General features: G+C 41.1%; 1 protein-coding gene across 1 annotated transcript in view; it reads right to left on the bottom strand.

The window, feature by feature from the left end:
• Window positions 1–22,603, bottom strand: part of Arhgap19 (Rho GTPase activating protein 19) — a 35,732-nt gene that overhangs the window by 731 nt on the left and 12,398 nt on the right. The window contains exons 4-11 of the mRNA XM_048338576.1: window positions 22,294–22,503; window positions 20,428–20,654; window positions 19,044–19,130; window positions 15,618–15,683; window positions 12,456–12,647; window positions 7,776–7,874; window positions 3,245–3,355; window positions 2,086–2,161 (exon numbers count right to left, since the gene is read on the bottom strand). Of these exons, the coding sequence (XP_048194533.1) occupies window positions 2,086–2,161; window positions 3,245–3,355; window positions 7,776–7,874; window positions 12,456–12,647; window positions 15,618–15,683; window positions 19,044–19,130; window positions 20,428–20,654; window positions 22,294–22,503 (1,068 nt within the window). The remainder of the gene's footprint in view (window positions 1–2,085; window positions 2,162–3,244; window positions 3,356–7,775; window positions 7,875–12,455; window positions 12,648–15,617; window positions 15,684–19,043; window positions 19,131–20,427; window positions 20,655–22,293; window positions 22,504–22,603) is intronic.

Here is a 22,603-nt window from a genome sequence, read left to right as displayed (position 1 = left end):
CACTATTACCCTCCATTGGCAAGTGCTTACTCCATGCCTACTGCAGCACGGCACTGTCATACAAGAACAGAAGACAGAAGGCCACCAGTACATTCTTATCACTTTTCCTTTATTGTGGGATTAAACCCAGGGCCTTGCACACACTAGGCAAATGCTCTACTGGGTTTTATCCAAGTTCTGCAAAGGGATTTCAATTCAACATGGCAGAATATGAACATAATTCATCTTAATCAATGTCACTCATTTCATTTGCCTGCTCCCATCTGTCCCAATCCCCTACAAATATATTCTTAAATCTGACTCCTGTCTTCTGGAAGAGAAATTACATACTGAAAAAAGACAACACTGCTAAATTAAACCATACGAGGTATCCATACTTTAATAGTTTCAATAGGAGTTTAAAGGAAAAAAAGTAATTCTAGCTGGCTGGGTTAGCCAGAGAAGATTTCAAAGAAGAAAGGTAATTTAGGCTGGGCTTTGAAAAATTAGAAAATTGTGACTGCTGAAAAGAATGCCCACTAAATACATAGGTGCTAAATCAGTTGTTCTCATCTGGGGGTGATTTTTTTCTCCTCCCCTCAGGGGACATACGGTATTGTCTAGAGACAGTTTGGTTGTCACAACTGAGGGAAGGACTTCTGAAACATGAACTGGGTAGAAGCTGTTTAACAGCATCCTGAACACAGGGCAGTGCCCACAACAAAGAATTAATTGACACAAAATGTCAATAGTGCCAAGGCTAAAAAATCCATGCTAAATAGAAGTCCTTGTCAATTATACTGTTGATGATGATAATAAAATTGTGTCATCTTATTCAAGGAATGTGTGTTACTTTATAAACACTAGTTACCAAAACATGTAGGATTTGACTCACTGTTAAATAAAGAACTGTATGGCACCCACCTAGAGCTGCAGGTGTGGAGTGTAGAAGAGTTCAGACCTAGAAAGGCCAGTTTGGAAACTGTTGTCACACAGAAAGCAGAACTGAGTGATGGAAACAGACCAAACTGCTAAGACCAGGAAAATATAAGAGCAGGAAAAAGCAGAGAACTGACGATAAAGTTAAAAAACACAACAGGCAGCTAGGTGTGATGGTGTGTACCTATAATTCTAGCTACTCCTGAGACAGAGCGTAGGGAGGATCCGAATTTGAGGCCAGTCTGGGAAATTTTTTTAAAAATTAGAAAAGCTAAAAACAGGGGCTGAAGATGTAGCTCAGTGGTTAGCAGTAGTGTGTGAGACCTGGGGCTGAATGTCAGGTACCACAATAAAAGCGAAGTAGAAATAAGCAAAAGGATAGACAGACAACAGTTAGTGAATCACTCTAAATAAGAGAAATAAGACCAGCGTTGGTGGTTCACACCTATAATCCTAACTACTCAAGAAGCTGAGATCTGAGGATCACAGTTAAAAGCCAGCCCAAGCAAAAAAGTCTGTGAGACTCTCATCTCCAATTAATCACCAGAAAGCCTGAAGTGGCACTGTGGCACAAAGTGATAAGAGTGCTAACTTTGAGCAAAAGAGCTCAGGGACAGCAACCAGGCCTTTAGTTCAAGCCCCATGGACAGTAAAAGAAAGAAGAAAGGAAAGAAGGAGGGAGGGAGGGAGGAAGGGAGGGAGGGAGGGAAGGAGGGAGGGAGGAAATTAGAGGAAGGAATAAAATAGCAATAGTGCAGCATCTCAGGATATAGGAACCAACAAGGGAAGAGTAAAATTGCCATTGCCTAATATGCTCAATTTGTTATCAAAGGCCCCTTCTTTTCTGAAGAAATTCATTTCTTTCTTTCCACAGTAGAGTTTCAAGATAACAAACTAGTTTCTACTTGTTTTGAAATTACTTATCAAATATATTGAGATAACCAAAATACAGTCCTATCTAGAAGGTAGAGCCCAGTGTTTGGAGCGTCAGTGCTTGGAGCTCTACTCCTCAGCACCCGAAGGGCACTGCAGAGTAGCACAGAGACCTAAATCCCTTCTGACTACAATTGTGTACCCTGGGAAGTAAAAAAAAAGAAATGCTACTCACTGAGTAGATGCAGAAAGGAACTACATTCAGTAACAAAGGAATCCAAGTAAAATGAGTACCTTTTCTCCTCTCCTTCTTCCCCTCAGACCATTTCAATCTTGTTGGTGTCATGATAGCAGGAGAGCCAGAATATGACTGTAGTAAGAAATTTTTAAAGTGGCTTACATGATCTAATATCAATGTTACAGACTTTACTAACAGAGGAATTACTCATTCAATTTCAATGGGAGGAATTTGACCAAGCCTGGCATAGTTATACCTTACTTACCATAACTGATTGATTGATGGTTTTATGAAGTAACTAACCCTAGGATACCTTGGAAAACTACTATCCAGGTAATACGGAGCCAAGGAGGCCCAACAAAATGCTACCCGCCCCATGGAGTCTCCCAGTAAAAATAAACTGCATCCTGCAACAATTGTTTATGGAGCTACTGCACTGTATTTTTTTATCTTCATGTAACTAGCTATATTCTTCTTGTTTGATAAATGAGTTAATAAAAATCTACAGAAAGTGCTGGGAATATGGCCTACTGGTAAAGTGCTTGCCTCGTATACATGAAGCCCTGTGTTCGATTCCTCAGTACCACATATATAGAAAAAGCAAGAAGTGGCGCTGTGGCTCAAGTGGTAGACTGTTAGCCTTGAGCAAAAAAGAAGCCAGGGACAGTGCTCAGGCCCTGAGTTCAAACCCCAGCCAAAAAAAATAAAAAATCTACAGGAAAGCCAGGTGTCGGTAGTTTACTCCTGTAATCCTAGCTACTCAAGAGGCTGAGATCTGAGGATCGCAATTCAAAACCAACCTGGATAGGAAAGTCTATGAGACTCTTATCTCCAATTAACCATTAAAAAAGCTAGAAGTAGGGGCTGGGAATATGGCCTAGTGGCAAGAGTGCTTGCCTCCTACACATGAAGCTCTCGGTTCGATTCCCCAGCACCACATATATGGAAAACGGCCAGAAGGGGCGCTGTAGCTCAGGTAGCAGAGTGCTAGCCTTGAGTGGGAAGAAGCCAGAGACTGTGCTCAGGCCCTGAGTCCAAGCCCCAGGACTGGCCAAAAAAAAAAAATCTACAGAAAGAAGATAGTATAAATTAACATTGAAAGAATGCACATTGAATGGCACAGAGAAGAAACTATAAACTAAGTGACAGTATACAAATTTCTTTCTGTTATAAATGTACACACACACAAAAAGAGTCCAAAGAATATTATCTTACTAAGTTGATGTTCTCTTTGCTGGGACTCTTCACTTCACCCATGGCCACAGACTCTGGAGTAGGGGACTTGTTTCTCTTTTCTGTCATCATCTGACTTCCCAGGACTTTGCGCTGATTTACAAACAAAATATTTGATTTACAAACATTTACTGCATCATTAACGTTGCTATATTGACCTACAAAACTATATATATATTTTTTTGGCCAATCCTAGGGCTTGGACTCAGGGCTTGAGCACTGTCCCTGGCTTCTTTTTGCTCAAGGCTAGCACTCTACCACTTGAGCCACAGCGCCACTTCCAGCTTTTTCTATTTAAGTGGTGCTGAGGAATCGAACCCAGGGCTTCATGTATACCAGGCAAGCACTTGGTCTCCTGAGTAGCTAAGATTACAGGCAAGAGCCACCAATGCCTGGCAAAAACTACAATTTTCTTAGGGGAAAAAACTTAGCAGGGCTGGGAATATGGCCTAGTGGTAAAGTGCTTGCCTCATATACATGAAGCCCTGGGTTCGATTCCTCAGCACCACATATACAGAAAAATCCAGAAGGGGTGCTATGGCTCAAGTAGTAGAATGTTAGTCTTGAGCAAAAAGAAGCCAGGGACAGTGTTCAGGCCTTGAGTTCAAGGCCCAGAACTGGTGGGGGAAAAAAACTCAGCAGCTGAGCATCAGGGGTTCAGGTCTGTAATCCTAGCTATTCACAAGGCTGAAAGGACCACGGTTCAAAGGCAGTCCAGGCAGAGAAGTCCATGATACTATCTCCAATTAACCATCAAAAGGCAGAAAGTGGAGCTATGGCTCAAGTGGTAGAGTACTCGCCTTGAGCAAAAAAAAACTCAGGGACAGTGCCAACCTGAGTTCAAGCCCCAGGACTGGCACCAAAAAAAAAAAAAAAAAAAAAAAAAAAAAGTCCTTACAGGGCTGAAAGTATGGCTTTCATGGTACAGCACTGTCCATCAAGTCAAGTGCCAGAGCCACCAAAAATAAAAAACAGCACTCTAAAAACTTTTGAACAAACCCTCCCAGGCCGTACCATGCAAAGGCGGCCACAGCAAGTACCAAAAAACTGGAATCATTGCTATTCTTTTACTTTACTTGCTGTTGTTGTTTTGTTGTAGTTTTCGGGAGTTTTGAGGAGGCTGTTGGGGTTTTTTGTTCTTATTTTTTGTACTGCTTTCTGGGGCTTGATTATAGTGCCTCACACTCTCCCTTAGCTTTTTCACTCAAAGCTTACATTCTACCACTTGATTTATAGCTCCATTTCTCTCTCTCTCTCTCTCTCTCTCTCTCTCTCTCTCTCTCTCTCTCTCTCTCTCTCTCTCTCTCTTTGTTTTCCTAGTTAACTGGAAATAAGAGCCTCACAGACTTTTCAACCTAGGCTGGCTTCAAATCACATTCCTCAGATCTCAGCCTCATGGGTAGCTAGGATTATAGGCCTGAACCATCAACTCCTGGAAGTGACATTGTTTTTTGATTTTGAGTTATAAATGTTCTTTATATATTATAATACTAATTCCTAACAAGGTACACAATATGCAAATGTTCTCTCTCATTCTATAGGTTGCCTTTCACTCTGTTGAAAGGAATGGAAATTCTGATGGCAACCCAGTCTAATGTCCTAGAAGCTACTGGACTCAGGAGGTTATTAGCACTGAAAGGAAATTCTACACTTCTACAAATTATGACAAAAATTAGGGCTAAATAAATCTGCAACTGCTAACTTCAGCTTAAAGGAGAAAAAACTTGCAAAGTATTCATTTACTAGAACAAAATTTCTAAGTTTTAATCAAAGGGCTCCTTAGTGTTGATAAATTTATGTCTTAATAGCAGTAATGCGGTTTTTTAAAGAAAAAAAAGTAGGATACAAAAATAGCACTGGTTTCTCTCCAAATTCAGCAGAACCTTACATGAAAATCTGAGCCTGGTAACCAAGGTATCTACTGCCACCTGCTGGCCCTATTCCTTAACTATAAATTCAAATGCTAGAGACCAGTAAACGCAATCTGCCAATCTAAAAATAGTAGCAACATCACAGACTCACACTGTATTTGTCCTAACAATGAATTTGATATAAGGGAAGAGAAAAAGAAAAACAATTAAAAAATTAACTTCACCAAAATTTGAGGTGTCAAAAGTACACTAACTAGCTGTCTAGGAATATGGCCTAGTGGCAGGAGTGCTTGCCTCATATACATTGAAGCACTGGGTTCAATTCCTCAGCACCACATATATAGAAAAGGCCAGAGGTGGCACTGTGGCTCAAGTGGCAGAGTGCTAGCCTTGAGCAAAAAGAAGCCAGGACAGTACTCAGGCCCTGAGTCCAAGCACCAGGACTGGCAAAAAAAAATTTTTTTTAATAAAATAAATAAAAATAAAAAGTATACTAGCCTATTAGAAAATCCATTTTTAATTTAAATTTTATTGTAAAGGTAATGTACAGAGGGTTCACAGTTACACAAGATAATGAGTACATTTCTTTTTGAGCAGTGTTACCAGCTCCCTCATTTTCTCCCACTTTCCCCACCTCCAACTCCCTTCCCCCACAAGTTGTAAAGTTCATTTCCAACATAGGGTTCGTATCACTGTGGAATTGGTTCTCCCTTTGTCCCACCGGAAAACTCATTTTTCTTTTTTTTTTTTTGGCCAGTCCTGGGCCTTGGACTCAGGGCCTGAGCACTGTACCTGGCTTCCTTTTGCTCAAGGCTAACACTCTGCCACTTGAGCCACAGCGCCACTTCTGGCCGTTTTCCATATATGTGGTACTGGGGAATTGAACCCAGGGCTTCATGTATATGAGGCAAGCTCTCTTGCCACTAGGCCATATTCCCAGCCTGGGAAAACTCATTTTTCTAATTTCCCTAATCTATTTTCCTCACTACTCCACAGATATAGCAAATTGCATACAGTGGTACAATAGACCCTTGATATCCATATTTTATGGTCCCAAGGAGACCACTCTTGAGGAAAAACTGAAATGCTCAAGATACATGGAGCGCAGTACTGTATTACAGATGCATAGAGCTCAGTACTTACTGTATTACAGATGCATGGAGCTCAGTACTTACTGTATTACAGATGCATGGAGCTCGGTACTATATTGCAGATGCACAGAGCTCAGTACTTACTGTATTACAGATGCATGGAGCTCAGAACTGTATTACAGATCCATGGAGCTCAGAACTGTATTACAGAGGAATGGAGCTCAGTACTGTATTACAGATGCATGAAGTTCAGTACTGTATTACAGATGGTTGATTTGTATTTCCCATAATATCCCCAACTTCTACCTCAGATATGCTGACTTTCCACAAATCTCAAATGTTCACTATATCTCTTAAAGTAAGCACACTAACTTTTCCCTTGTTTTGGATTTTCACCAAACTAAAAAAAGCAGATCACATTTGATTTAAACACAACTGACAACAATGTGGGATTGGTTGAGAGCTCCTCTACATCAAATAAGATGTGTTATATATGTATAGAAATTTTAAACTTTTATGTTTGTTTTGTTTTGTTTTTTTGCCAGTCCTGGGGCTTGAACTCAGGGGCCTGAGCACTGTCCCTGGCTTCTTTTTTGCTCAAGGATAGCACTCTACCACTTGAGCCACAGCGCCCCTTCTGGCCATATATATATATATATATATATATATATGTGTGTGTGTGTGTGTGTGTATATGTATATATATATATATGTATATGTATATATGTATATATGTGTATATATGTATATATATGTATATACATATGTATATACATATACATATGTATATACATATATATATGTGGTGCTGAGGAATCGAACCCAAGGCTTCATGTATACGAGGCAAGCACTCTACCACTAGACCATATTCCCAGCTCTTAATTTGTTTTCGAAGTTTATTTTAATTTATTCATTCATTTACTTTATGACAATTGGTCAAAAGCTACATGTAATAAACAAAAAAAAGCCAAAAGTAGAGCTGTAACTCAAGTGGTAGAGCACTATCCTTGAGCAAAAGAAGCTCAGAGACAGCACCCAGGCCCTAGGTTCAAGCCCCAATGACAGCAAAAAAAAAGAACAAAAGAAAAAAATGTAGGCTTACTGCTGTGAAGCAGATCAGGAAACAAAAGGGACTCTACACTACAAAGGAATGAAGTCTCTCCTCATACCCAGAAGAAAAGGCTAAAGGTTTCATTTCTTTTACTTCAGAGATCCTTCACTAATTCAAAACACAGTAAAACTGCAAAATAAAAGCTTTTTAAAATTCAGGCATAGAATTTAACTTCCTAAGAAAAGTCCAAGTATGCTGGGGATATGGCCTAGTGGCAAGAGTGCTTGCCTCGTATACATGAGGCCCTGGGTTCAATTCCCCAGCACCACATATACAGAAAACAGCCAGAAGTGGTGCTGTGGCTCAAGTGGCAGAGTGCTAGCCTTGAGCAAAAAGAAGCCAGGGACAGTGCTCAGGCCCTGAGTTCAAGCCCCAGGACTGGCCAAAAAAAAAAAAGAGAAAAGTCCAAGTTTAATTTCCTCAGGATCGATGCATGCTTACCTTAATTAGCCCACTAAAGGAGCGTGAACGGGCCCTCTTCTGTACACGGGGAGTAGATGGTTCTCTCCCTGGTGTTTGGGTCAAAGATTGCTTATGAAACTAAAAGAAAACACAGAGGACATCTTATTAACATTCTCCCATCAAGTGATGCCAGAAAAGTCAAGAAATAAGTGAGTCTGTGCACATATACAAGAGTAGGTTGATAAGCAAATCATAAAGGAAGAAAAGATGCTTCCAAGAAGTCAAAACATACCAAATTAATCTGAAAGGTCTTGTAACTTATATTCCTTGAAAGTGAAATTATCATCCCTACCTCATAGAAAGGGAAACAGGCTTGGTAACTTTGGAAGTTTGCCCACAATCTGCTAGTAAATTGTGACTTTTCTTTTGCATAAAGTGTCTTGGACATTAGTTACTTGCTGATACAATTTACACAATCCTAATTTAACAAAAATATTACACCAGAATTTTTTAAAGTTATTAAAGCTTGTTAAATTGAACTCATGATTGTCTGCTAGCAATATGACCAAAGGAAATAGATCAGAATGCAGACTTTCAATGTTATCACTATCAGCTCTTTGTGTGCAGGTATCCAAGATAAAAAAGGAGAGACAAAAGATACTGCATAGTCTTAGCCAATGCTTTGATTAGTTATTTATTTTTTCACTTAAAAAATAATCACCAGGGGCTGGGAATATGGCCTAGTGGCAAGAGTGCTTGCCTCCTATACATGAGGCCCTGGGTTCGATTCCTCAGCACCACATATACAGAAAATGGCCAGAAGTGGCGCTGTGGCTCAAGTGGCAGAGTGCTAGCCTTGAGCAAAAAAGAAGCCAGGGACAGTAGTCCAAGGATTGGCAAAAAAATAAATATAAATAAATAAATAAAATAATACAGGGGGGCTGAGAATGTGTCTTACTGTTAGAGTACTTGCTTAGCATGCATAAAGCCCAGGATTCAAATCCTCAGCACCACATATACAGAAAAGGCCAGAAGTGGCACTGTGGCACAAGTGGCAGAGTAGGTTGCCTTAAGCAGAAAGAAGCCAGGAACAGTGCTCAGGCCTGAGTGCAAGCCCCAGGACTGGCAAAAAAAAAAAAAAAAAAAGTTGTACAGCACTGGCTAACCTTAAGCAAATGAGCTCAAAGATAGTGCCCAGGCCCTGAGTTCAAGCCCTACGACTGACCAAAAACACAAAATAATAATATAAGTCAGGCACTGATGGTTCATGCCTATAATCCTAGCTACTCAGAGGCTGAGATCTGAGGATTGTTGTTCAAAGATAGCCTAGCCAGGAAAGTCATGAGACTCTGATCTCCTATTAAATTCCAAAAAAGCCAAAAGTGAAGCTGCAGCTCAAATGGTAGCCTTGAGCACAAAAGGTCAGAGGCAGCACCCAGGCCCTAAGTTCAAGCCCCAGGACTGGCAAAAAAAAAAAAAAAAAGAAGAAGAAGAAGAATGGTGGTACACACCCGGAGGTAGAGGCAGAGGGATCATGAGTCCAATGCCAGGCTGAAAAATATAAGGAGACTATCTCAAATTTAAAAAAGAAAATAAATAATAGTAATAATGACAACAACATAATACCTAGTTGAAATGTCAACTCTTCCGCCTTTCCTAACTATACTTTTAATATTTCCAAACTATAAATTTGTATACAGTGGGCTGGGGATATGGCCTAGTGGCAAGAGTGCTTGCCTCGTATACATGAAGCCCTGGGTTCGATTCCCCAGCACCACATATATAGAAAATGGCCAGAAGTGGCACTATGGCTCAAATGGCAGAGTGCTAGCCTTGAGCAAAAAAAAAAAAAAAAAGAAGCCAGGGACAGTGCTCAGGCCCTGAGTTCAAGGCCCAGGAATGGCAAAATAAATAAATAAATACACACATACATACATACATACATACAATTTGTATACACCAACCTACAGTCCCAGCTACTCAGAAAGTTGAGGTACTTGCAAGGAGTCTAAGGCAAACCTGAGCAGAGCCAATTCTTCAAAAAAAAAAAAAATGTATATAATAGGATCGTAAGTGTGCAAAACTGTATTCATAGGAAAAAAGCTGAAATACCCAAAATACAAACAATGAAGGAATAGATCATTTGTTTTCTTCTTTACCTCCTCTATAATTTCCTACTTTCTGAAAATGGCAAAAATAATGCTTTTCCTCTTTCCTATCTTTTTCCATGAAAGGAAATGTAGAAACTTACCGAAATTTTCTTATAGATGAAGAAAAAAGGCGTATACTACACAACAAAAATTCAATAATCTTTAAATATTTTCCTCTCATGACTGTCCCTCAGGGCCTACTTCATGCCTCATTTTTTTTCCTGAGTAAAAACCAGCAAACCTCTACTTTTCTCCCTACCACCCCATCTCCCTCATCCTTAGCTTCAGTTCCTTCCCTCTGTGTCCTTTTATCCTTTTTCTTTTGTAGGAATATTTTACCCTCTTGTATTTTAGTTTTTCCTATTATTTTAAATGTCTGGGGTACAAGTGAAGGAGAGAAGAAAGCACAAAGAAAATAAACCAAAAGTGTGTTAGAAAAGAGCAATGATCTTGACCTTAAAGTCCAGTACTGCAACCAAAAAAAAAAAAAAAAAAGCTCAGTTTAACACTCTCTGATATTTGTTTATACCTAATCCTATGCTTGAGATTAGGTATAAATAAGCAAATAGAATAACCTCTTTACTAGAAAGGACCTAGTTAAATAAAAAGTCAAAAGGCTGACAGATGGGATGGGAACGTGGCTTAGTGGTAGAGTGCTTGCCTACCATGCATGAAGCCCTGGGTTCCATCCTCAGTAACACATAAACAGAAAAAGCTGGAAGTAGAGCTGTGGCTCAAGTGGTAGAATATTAGCCTTGAGCAAAAGAGGCTCAGGGACAGTGCCTAGGCCCTGAGTACAAGCCCCAGGACTGGCCAAAAAAAAAAAAAGAACCCAAATTATAAAAAGGCTGACAGCTGTAGTTTGGATTTGAAATGTCTCATGGATCTCTAGCCCTTGATGCTACTGGGAAGTAGAACTCTTAACAGGTTAAGACCTAGTGGGGGAACCTAGTTCACTGGAAGTGTACCATGAAAGGGATCAGTAAGACCCTTATCTTTTCTTCCTTTTTTCCCACTTTGCAGCCATGAGATTAAGAGCTTTGCTCCTAACACTATCTGCTTCACCACAGACCCCAAAACAACAGAATCGTTCAAATCTGAGAGCCAAAATAAACCTATACATATATATAAAGAAAAGCTGACAATTATAGTGACCATACTATTCAAATAAAACTCAAAAGAATTGAGACCAAATAAATTCCTGAAAACCCAAACTAAATCAGCAGGAGCACCTAAACATGGCAAATGAATGACCTAATTTTGCTCCAAAATTCCAAAATAAACAAATTTGGCCACAAAATTGCTACTTTCTAGTATCAGAGTAGGACCCTAAATTAGGGTTCTAGTTGCAAACAACTCTACTAATCAGGTCCTACATATACTCTGGTATGCAGCTACTCTACACAGTTCTCCTCTACCCTTTAAATCCATCACACCTAAACATTACTGTAATTACCATTTCCAAACCAAAAAGTCCAATTCAGCAAGTTATATGTCACCAGGCACCGGTGGCTCACACCTGTAATTCCTAGCAACTCTGGAAGCTGAGATCTAAGGATCACAGTTCAAAGCAGCCAAGGCAGAAAAGTCCTCATGAGACTCTGATCTCCAGTTAACCACTCAAAAACCCAAAAGTGGCACTGTGGCTCAAAGTGGTAGAGCACTAGCCTTGAACAAAAGAGCTCAAGGACGGCACTCAGGCCCTGAGTTCAAGCTCTACAAATGACACACACCAAAAAAAGTTATATATCAAAAAAATTCGGGGCTGGGGATATGGCCTAGTGGCAAGAGAGCTCTCCTCGTATACATGAGGCCCTGGGTTCGATTCCCCAGCACCACATATACAGAAAATGGCCAGAAGTGGCGCTGTGGCTCAAGTGGCAGAGTGCTAGCCTTGAGCAAAAGGAAGCCAGGGACAGTGCTCTGTCCCTGAGTCCAAGGCCCAGGACTGGCCAAAAAAACAAAACAAACAAACAAAAAAATTCCATGTACCCATGGCCTAATATATGAAGCTGTAACCCCTCTACATCACTTTGACAATAAATAATTATTACTAAAAAAAAAATTCCAGGGCTGGGGATATAGCCTAGTGGCAAGAGTGCCTGCCTCGGATACACGAGGCCCTAGGTTCGATTCCCCAGCACCACATATACAGAAAATGGCCAGAAGCGGCGCTGTGGCTCAAGTGGCAGAGTGCTAGCCTTGAGCGGGAAGAAGCCAGGGACAGTGCTCAGGCCCTGAGTCCAAGGCCCAGGACTGGCCAAAAAAAAATAAAAAAAAAAAAAAAATTCCAGAGGATTTAAACCTTAGAAAAAGATACTGTAACTATGGTTTTCTCAAAGCAGAATTTACACTAACCACACTTGTATACACTCTGTAATTGCAGAAACACAAGTGCCTCCACTCTTTTCTCTAAATGGACAGTAGCCCATTGGGATTCCATAGACAGATAAGCTTACTTTCTAAGCTGAGCCAAAGTTTGTCCCAAAGAGGTTAAAGATATTCTCTTGTGATTCTACAACCAGCTCACATTCTTAAGGCCCCATTACTATTTCCCTGCCTCCGGTACCTGTCGAATAAGCTGCTTCTTCTTTGCTGACTCTGGCATATTGTGAACATGCTGGAAGAGCTCTCTCAGGGCCTCTTCGGTACGCTGCTGGGTTTCCTCCTGCTGAGAGCAGGAGTCTGTCTGGTTCCATTTCTTAGGTTTTGCCAGCTGGAAGGACTTAGCGTGACATGAAGCCGTTAGATCAAGGTCATCCTAAAGAAAATTTAAAAGGTTAAGTTAATTAATATAGCTTGCCAGTTTTGTCTTTGGTTCTCACACGTAAAAACTGAATTAAAACAGAGGGAGTAGAAATAGGGTAACTTCTCTACTCAGGAACAAGAAAGCTCTTAATACAATTACAAGAAGAAATTATTAATAAAGGTTCTATTATTAGAACACATGATGACCCACCCAGAGAACCTAAGTACATTGAGAATATCGCCAGACAGTTATATTTGTATGAGTTCAATTTTCACACATGCTGTATCCATTGTATCCTCACTCTATCCTATGAGGTAGGCAGAGAAAGCATCATCATTCCTCTTAGACAGAGAAAAAACTAGCTTAAGCTATAAGTTTAAAAGTCATCTGCATACTAAAGTGCCACCCACCCACTCTGGGGGACCATCTAGGCTGGTGCTCCTCTCCTCATGTCACAATTTAATGTACCAAGCAATAGCAAAAGAAGAAAAACAACAGCTCTCTAAGAAAAGCCACTCTCTAGTGAAGCTACTTGAGATCAAATATTGCTTTCCTGGTCACATCAAGAATTTGTTGAGGGGGCTGGGGATATAGCCTAGTGGCAAGAGTGCCTGCCTCGGATACACGAGGCCCTAGGTTCGATTCCCCAGCACCACATATACAGAAAAAGGCCAGAAGCGGCGCTGTGGCTCAAGTGGCGGAGTGCTAGCCTTGAGCGGGAAGAAGCCAGGGACAGTGCTCAGGCCCTGAGTCCAAGGCCCAGGACTGGCCAAAAAAAAAAAAAAAAAAAGAATTTGTTGAGGGCTGGGAATATGGCCTAGTGGCAAGAGTGCTTGCCTCCTATACATGAGGCCCTGGGTTCGATTCCTCAGCACCACATATACAGAAAATGGCCAGAAGTGGCGCTGTGGCTCAAGTGGCAGAGTGCTAGCCTTGAGCAAAAAAGAAGCCAGGGACAGTGCTCAGGCCCTGAGTTCACAGCCCAGGACTGCCCCGCCCCCCCCCAAAAAAAGAATTTGTTGAATGAAAATGAGAAATAAACAGATGTAGAAAAAATAGTGTAAGTTAAAAAATAGCTTGAATATTTAGCCAAGACAGACAAAATAGAACTTACCTAAAAGTGCTTGTCAAGTATTTTTTTAAAGGTCTCACTATTAAAACTCAGTAATAATACATATTTGTATGTTAATAAACATCTCATATTTCTCTAAGGCCATATGATCTCAGGTCTTTTAGTCATTTGATAATTTTGTCTTGCCAATGAACTTAAGTAAGAATGAACTATGCACAACTGTACTTTTCCTGCTATGTTTAATATATTTTCTATTACAGATTTTTTTTTCTATATATGTAGTGCTGTAGGGCTTTATGTATACAAGGCAAGCACTCTACCACTAGGCCATATTCCCAGCCCATACCTTTTTTTTTTTTTTGGCCAGTACTGGGCCTTCAACTCAGGGCCTGAACATTGTCCCTTCTTTTTGCTCAAGGCAAGCACTCTTGCCACTAGGCTATATTCCTAGCCCCCAAGACCATACTTTTAATGCTATAAGAATTTTATGAGGGGCTGGGGATATGGCCTAGTGGCAAGACAGCTTGCCTCATATACATGAGGCCCTGGGTTCAATTCCCCAGCACCACATATACAGAAAACGGCCAGAAGTGGCGCTGTGGCTCAAGTGGCAGAGTGCTAGCCTTGAGCAAAAGGAAGCCAGGGACAGTGCTCAGGCCCTGAGTCCAAGGCCCAGGACTGGCAAAAAAAAAAAAAAAAAAAAAAAAAAGAATTTTGTGAGCTGGATGTCGGTGGCTCACGCCTATAATCCTAGCTACTCAGAAGGCTTAGATCTGAGGATTATGGTTTAAAGCCAGCCCATCAGAAAAGTCCTACAGACTCTTATCTCTAATTAATTACTCAGAAAAAGCTCAAGTGACATTGTGGTTCAAGTGGTAGAGCACTAGCCTTGAGCAAAAGAAGCTCAAGGGCAGTACCCAGCCCCTGAGATCAAGTCCCAGGACCAGCAAAAAAAGAATTTTATGAAGAAAAATTTAAACACACAATCTGTCACATTTCTGTGACATCTCTGAAAGCTGGCAAAAATACTATATGCAGGGCTGGGAGCATGGCTTAGTGGTAGAGTGCCTGCCTATCATGCACAAAGGCCTGGGTTTGATTCCTCAGCACCACATAAACAGAAAAAGTCAGAAGTGGCTCTATGGCTCAAGAGGCAGAGGTCTAGCCTTGAGCAAAAGGAAGCCAGGGACAGTGCTCAGGCCCTGAGTAGAAACCCCAAGACTGGCAAAAATAATAATAATAATATGCGCATGTATATATATATACATATATATATATTTACACATACATACACTATACTATATGCAGGGATACTTTCATTTTGTTTTGTTTTGTTGCCAGTTCTGGGCCTTGGATTCAGGGCCTGAGCACTGTCCCTGGTTTCTTTTTGCTCAAGGCTAGTACTCTGCCACTTGAGCCACAGCGCCACTTCTGGCCGTTTTCTATACATGTGGTGCTGGGGAATCGAACCCAGGGCTTCATGTATATAAGGCAGGCGCTCTTGCCACTAGGCCATATTCCCAGCCCTGCAGGGATACTTTCATCTCAACATGTAACGTTCCTATTAGACTTCTTCCTCGTAATAAAATGACTAGGGCAGGGCTTCAGTTTGAAGCCAGACTGACTCAGAAAAGTCAGTGAAATTTCTTATCTCCAATAAACTAATGGCTCAAGTAGTAGTATGCTAGCCTTGAGCACAAAAAGGCTAAGGGACAGCATCCAGGCCCAGAGCTCAAGCCTCAGGACCAGCAAAAAAAAATAAAAATAAACAATAAAAATAAAATAAAATTACTAGGTAAGTTTAAGTTACAACTCTAAAAACATTGGCTTTACTCTGATGTCATGCTTTGTTTTAAAACTTCACTAACGTCACCTCTTTCCCTGTTTGGGTTACAACTTCCCATTCTTACCTTTGAGACTTGATTTCTGGAGCCCAAATAGTGCAACCTGGCACATTCACGAATATAAGCAGGAGCCTGGGCAAGACATAAAAGAAAACCAGAACTCAATGGTTAGTAAGACCTGGCCAGTATATTTCTCTGGAAAAGCAAAGTATTGTTCAAAAACCCTTCCATAGCTTCCTTTCTCTTCCCACCAAATATATTTCTCAGCAAATCTGATAGAAAAACTGTGAGAAGACACCAATATAGTTGTTGCTGGCTTTTTTGTAGGTTTTTTTCTAATAGCAGGACTTAAATCCAAGGCTTTCTTAGCTCATAGCTGGCTGGAGTTCTACCACTTGAAAGGTAAATCCAGCTGACTTCAAATCATGATCCTCAGGCTGGGAACATGGCTTAGCAGCAGAGTGCTTGCCTTGCATGCATGAAGCCCTGGGTACAAAGCCCTGGGTTCGATTCCTCAGCACCACATAAAGAGAAAAAGCCGGAAGTAGTGCTGTGGCTCAAGTGGTAGAGTGCTAGCCTTGAGCAAAAAGAAGCCAGGGACAGCGCTCAGGCCGAGACCAAGCCCCAGGACTGGCAAAAAAAAAAAAAAAGAAATGAACTTATTACCTGACTTTTGTAACTATAACTCTTCTGTACCTCACCTTTACAATTAAAAAAAGAAAGAAAGAAATGAAATAAACTCTAGGAAATGGAAACAAGAGGTTTTTTTTCTTTTTTTGATGCCTTTTCTTTTTGCTTGTTTGCTCATTAATCTGTCTTTGGGGATAGAAGGAGAGGCACAGAAATGGAAGAACAAAGGGTAAACAGACAAAGCAGTGGTACTTACTAGATACCATGTTGAAAATGAGCTTACAATTTGTGGGTGGGATGGGAGAGAAAAATTGGGAGAGAGAGAAGGAAAGAGTGACATTGTCCAAAAACAAATGTACCCTACCTGACATGTAACCCCTCTGGCACATCACCTTCATAATAAAAAACATTTTTTAAATTAAGTGGTTAATGATAGCTGGGCATAGGTGGCTCATGCCTGTAATCCTAGCTACTAAGGAGGTTGAGATCTGAGGATCACGGTTCAAAGCCAGCCGGGGCAGGAAAGTCCATGAGACTCCTATCCAATTAACCACCAGAAAACTAGAAGTGGAGCTGGGGCTCAAAATGGTCAAGCACTAAAATTGTGCCTCAAAATAGCTCAGGGAGGGCTGGGAATATGGCCTAGTAGTAGAGCACTTGCCTCACATACATGAAGCCCTAGGTTTGATTCCTCAGCACCACATATATAGAAAAGGCAAAAGTGGTGCTGTGGTTCAGGTGGTAGAGTGCTAACCTTGAGCAAAAAGAAGCCAGGGACAGTGCTCAGGCCCTGAGTTCAAGCCCCGGGACTAGCAAAAAAAAACCCAAAAACTCAAGGACAGCACCCAGGCCCTGAGTTCAAGCCCCACAACCAACCCCTCTCCCCCCCCCCCCCCCCCGCCAAAAGGTTAACATTTTTTAAAAATTAAAAAAAAAAGGCACTCTGCCAGCTCTCCACCATTCTCACAGCTGGGGATTCCAAAGTCAGTTACATTCAGACCTCAGTGCAAATCCACATGCAAAACTGTACTTTAAGAGATCTTAAGTCTAAGACTGAGAAAAATGTTTACATATCAAGGTTAATGATTTTCTATTTGAACATGTACTGGCTTCTAAAATAAGAAAATGTCATGTTTTTCTTTATATTTCTTATATTTCACTGATTGGCATGTGTTTAGTTTACTTTGAATGTAAGCATGTTAGTATGTCAATAAATATTCTCTACTGGAACACACACACAAAAAAAGTAGGTAACAGAATCATTTAAAAGTTGGTATATTTTATAAGTACTTTACCACAAGAAAAAGAAACTAGCACTGATGATCTTCAAAAGCTCTCAGCTTTTCTAGATGGCAAAAGAGACTATGAAGGAGCATTTTAAAGGCCAGGATGCGACTGCACAAGTTTTTCCAACAACTGTTGTACCAAGCCGCGAAACCACCACCAAGAAGACCACCGAGACTCAGACATTCCGAAATGCAAAAGCAAGGCAAGGCTTTATTTAAGCGAGCTGCAACTCGGGCCTCATCCTACCCACCGACACAGCGGAGGTTAGGAGGAAGCCCCGAGCTGTGATTACACAGGGCTTATAAAGGCAAAGAACAAGGTTACAAGAATCAGGTGTTCAAGCAAGCAAGATTAGGACACAGGTACAAATCTGATTGGCTCAGGGTTTGATTCTAAAATGGGGTTCACGTGGTAAAATGGGGTTCACGTGGTAAAATGGGGCCTGACTTCAAAGTCTGGCACTTCACAACCTCAAAAATGTCAAAAGATCAGAGTATTTCAGCCACACAACTACCCCCTACCCCCCGCCACGCGCCCTTTTTTTGGTCAGTCATGGGGCTTAAACTCAGCTTGAGCAGTCCCTAAACTTTTTCGAGACAAGCACTTTACCACTAGGTCATATTCCCAGCCCTAATACTGGCTTGTTTCTTTTTTCTTTCTTTTCTTTTTGCCAGTCCTGGGCCTTAGACTCAGGGCCTGAGCACTGTCCCTGGCTTCTTTTTGCTCAAGGCTAGCACTCTGCCACTTGAGCCACAGCGCCACTTCTGGCCGTTTTCTGTATATGTGGTGCTGGGGAATTGAACCCAGGGCTTCATGTAAACGAGACAAGCACTCTTGCCACTAGGCTATATCCCCAGCCCCTTCCCTGATCTTTTTCACTCAAGGCTATCACTCTACCACTGTGAGCCACAGCTCCAATTCTGGTTTTCTGGTGGTTACCTGGAAATAAGAGTCTCAGGGACTTTTCTGCCAGGGCTGGCTTTGAACCATAATCCTCAGATCTCAGTCTCCTAAGTAGGTATGATTATAGGTGCGAGGAGCCAGCTCCTAGCCTCACAAAACCCTTTTAAAAGTAAGAACATGCCTTTGAGATATTCTCCATTGAGCCTCAGGGCCTCAGGAAGCTTAGAGGGACTGCCCTCAACCTTCTCAGCAGGAGATCAAGATAGAGGATTTATCTGCAGAAGATGTGTATATGTGGCTTTTGTCTAGCATAATGAACTCCTCTGAAATACACAGAAGACCCTCAAAGTTCTTGAGAAAACTGCCATGGCAGAAACACTATTTGAACTGAAAGGAACAGAATAAAGGAAGCTTGTCAGACCCACAAAATTAGACTGGCAAGAAACAGGCTAAAACTAGCAGCTGCTAGCATGCAAGGACTTTAATGAAAAAGGCAGGATGACTCAATTACCCAGAGGACTGAGATTTCCTCAGCCCAGTCCTCCCCCCAGGGAAAGTTTTGCCACTGTCCCATTCTAGTTTACACTGCCAATTGGATCCTGTCTTTTTATCTAGAATCCCACTCTGCTCCACCTTCCTTGTCCAGACACCAACAAAACTGCCTTTACCTACCTTAAAAAGCTTCTGAGAATGTTTGATCATAAAAGCCATCCCATTGTTTAACTTTGTGATATTCTCCTGAAGGTCATTTGCAGTGGCCTATTCAGAGGGAAAGAAAGCAAACAAAGAGCAGTAAGAACTGGGACTACTTACCAGTAGGCTGTTCTCTAAAATGTGTAATTATTTCTGTCCCTAGCAAAGGTAACTCTAAATATGAGTAGATTCTGGTTAATCAGGTTTCCACTGGATGTGACCAGGAAATCCTTGAGAACCTAGCATGTAGGCAATATTCCTAAACAAAATCTAGTCTAGGGGAGCTTGGAATATGGCCTAGTGGAAAAAAGTGCTCACCTCATATACATGAAGCCCTGGGTTCAATTCCTCAGCACCACATATATAGAAAATAGCCAGAAGAGGCACTGTGGCTCAAGTGGCAGAGTGCTAGTCCTGAGCAAAAGAAGCCAAGGACAGTGCTCAGGCCCTGAGTCCAAGCCCCAGGACTGACAAAAAAAAAAAAAAAAAAAGATTACAAAATCTAGTCTAGGGCTGGGCACTTGTGGCTCATGCCTATAATCCTAGCTACTCACAAGGCTAAGATCTAAGGATCAAGCCTCAAAGTCAGCCAGCGCAGAAAAGTCTATGAGATTCTTATCTACAATTAACTACCAAAAACCCCGAAGTAGAGGTGTGGCTTAAGTGGTAGAGCACTACCAACTTGAGTAGGAAAAGCCAAGTGAGAGCTTAAGACAATTAGTTCAAGCCCCAATATTAGCAAAAAAAAAAAAAAAAAAAACCACACAAATCTAGTATTCAAAACGGACAGAGACTACAATCTGCACCTAAATTCAAACCTCAGTACAAAAAAATTACTAATTTATTTTCATGTAAGTCATTGATAATATCACAGTCTCAGTAACAAAAAACACATTCAACTTTATCCAAGCAAACTGCATGTATGAGGAAGAGAAACACAGAACAAGGCAAGATTGCGCTATGTGCCTCTCACATAAAGGGTGATGATACTATCCCCTAAGATCACACAACTCTATCCTGAATTTATCATTGTCTTCAGGAATTCATTTGATTTCCCAAGAAGGATTTACTACTAAAAATAAATAAAGTTATTACTAACTCATCAAAATAAGTGTTCCAGTTTACTTAGTAGCTGTAATTTCAGTTGTCATGCAGGTTTATCAGGGACTGATTCATAAGTAAAGTTAGAGGAGCTGGCCCCCTCTGGTTTAATGGCTCCAGAATGAACTAATAAAGGAAGTTCCTGGCCTCATAAAGCTGAAGACTAGACCTTGGACCCTTGTAGCCTTGCCAAGGTACAGCCACAGGATGAGGCCCATCCCATGAAAACAAAGCAATCTTCGCTCTTCCCCTCAACACTCACATTTTTGGGCCACAGGACATGTGGTGCAAACATAAGGGCCAGGTTATAGGCAGACATCTTATTCTTATCTTGTTTTTTTGCTGTCTGGTACAGGAGATCAAGCAATAATTTCAATAAGTTACGATTGGGTGGAGGGAGAATGAGGAAAAGCAACTGAAGAGCCTCAATTTGCCGCTCCTTATCTGGTACATTGGTCTTGTTTCCTTTATCATCAAACTGCATCAAATCTTAAAAACAAAACGAATTACTGGTAAGGAAGGAAATCGGACGTGGGCGGGGGGGGGGGGGGGGGGGGGGGGGACACCTCAATGCCAGTACTATTATCCCCCTTCAATTCACACCAAAAGGGAGGAATGTTTTAAACATAAGAAAAATCTATAGCACCCTAGAATGTGCAAAGCCTGAATTGGATCCCTGGAGGGGGAGAAGGGAACAGAGCTACACATACATAGAAGAGAAGGGAGGGAGGAAAAAGGGGAAGAAAAGGGGAAAACATTCTCAAGCCAGTCAATGGTAGTTAATGGCTATAAATCTGAGCTTTTCAGGACGCTGATTCCTGAGAATCTAGGTTCAGAGCCAGCCCAGACAGACTAAAGAGAGACTCTTATCTCCTATTAATCAGCAAAAGCTGAATGAAAGTGGAGGCACATTTCACATGGTAGAGAACCAAAGAGAGAAGAAAAAAAAGCAATAGCCTAAAGCTCTATGTTAAGCTCCAATAGCACAGAAAGGGAAGAAAGAACTGAAAGAAAAAAAGGGAAAGAAAAAGAAAACCACACAGCACAAAGAATGAGCAAACTATTTGTGAGATACAAATGGACCATTAAAGCCGGGCACTGGTGGCTCATACCTAATCCTAGCTACTAAGGAGGCTGAGATCTGAGGATTATGGTTCAAAGGCTGCCCGGGCAGGGCAGGAAAGTCTGTGAGACTTTTTTCTTTCTTTTTTTTTTTTTTTTTGCCAGTCCTGGGGCTTGAACTCAGGGGCTGGGAGCTGTTCCTTAGGTTCTTTGTTCAAGACTAGCACTCTACCACTTGAGTCACAGCTCTACTTCCAGCTTTTTGGTAGTTAATTCAAGAACAGAGTCTCACAGATTTTCCTGCTGGCTTTGAACCATGATCCTCAGATGTCAGCTTCCTCAATAGCTACGATTACCAGCTTGAGCCACCAGTGCCTGGCTTTCTTTTTTTTCATTTCTTTATTGTCAAAGTGTGAATCTTTTAAACTATGAATCATATGAATGTATAGCCTACTCAGAGAACAAAATTATTTTAGAAAAACTAACTTCCAAGTGTAAAGATCATCTTTCTATTAAAAATACTTAGCAAAAGTCCCAAACTAAGACAAATGTATCAAAGCAGTAACATCTGAGGTATGAATCCTATAAAGCCAACCAATCCAATAGAAAGTGTACATTCATTGAGCAATTAAAATGTTCAAAGGACTATAATAGGTTCCATCAGGGATACAAAAATAAACAACTGGCCCTTGTCAGCTCTTAGTCTTGATTAACATTTATTTCTTAATAAAGACAATTGAAGCCAGATGCTAGTAGCTCACACCTGTAATCCTAGCTACTCAGGAGGCTGAGATCTAAGGGTCACGGTTTAAAGCCAACCCAGGCAGAAAAATCTGTAAGACTCATCTCCAATAAGCCAGCAAAAAGCCAGAAGTGGAGCTGTGGCTCAGGTGGTAGAGCGCCTGGCTTAAGCAAAAAAGCTCAGGGACAGTGCCTAGGCCTGGAGTTCAAGCCGCATGGGGACAAAAAAAAGTATTTCTATGAGTCACAGCAACAGAAAATTCCAAAAGATGTTACTAAATTGAAAGAAATAGTTACATTTGCATGTCCTCCTTCCTATACTTACCAGCAATTTTGAGATGTGCATTGAAATGTTTATGTGTCAGTAAGGGCTCTGGTAACTCTCCTAGGAATATCTTCAGCAAGGTGGCAACATCATTTGAGTGAAACTCCCCTGATTCCAAGTCAATATCAGTTCCGTTATTGAGAGCATCTCTTAAAATCTGCTGTCGAACACTATTGCCTGGTACTCTAAACAAACCCTCTACTCGCAAATCTGCTTAGCATGGAAAAAACAGACAATAGAGGAAAAACAAAAAAGAGAAAATGTAATTAACATGCTACTCTTCTCTTAAAATACCCTCTGCAAAGTCTTA

This window comes from Perognathus longimembris, chromosome 2 (genome assembly GCF_023159225.1).
Source record: "Perognathus longimembris pacificus isolate PPM17 chromosome 2, ASM2315922v1, whole genome shotgun sequence".
Taxonomy (NCBI): Eukaryota; Metazoa; Chordata; class Mammalia; order Rodentia; family Heteromyidae; genus Perognathus; species Perognathus longimembris.
Note: the sequence above shows the minus strand (reverse complement) of the source record. Positions and strands in the feature narration are given on the sequence as shown.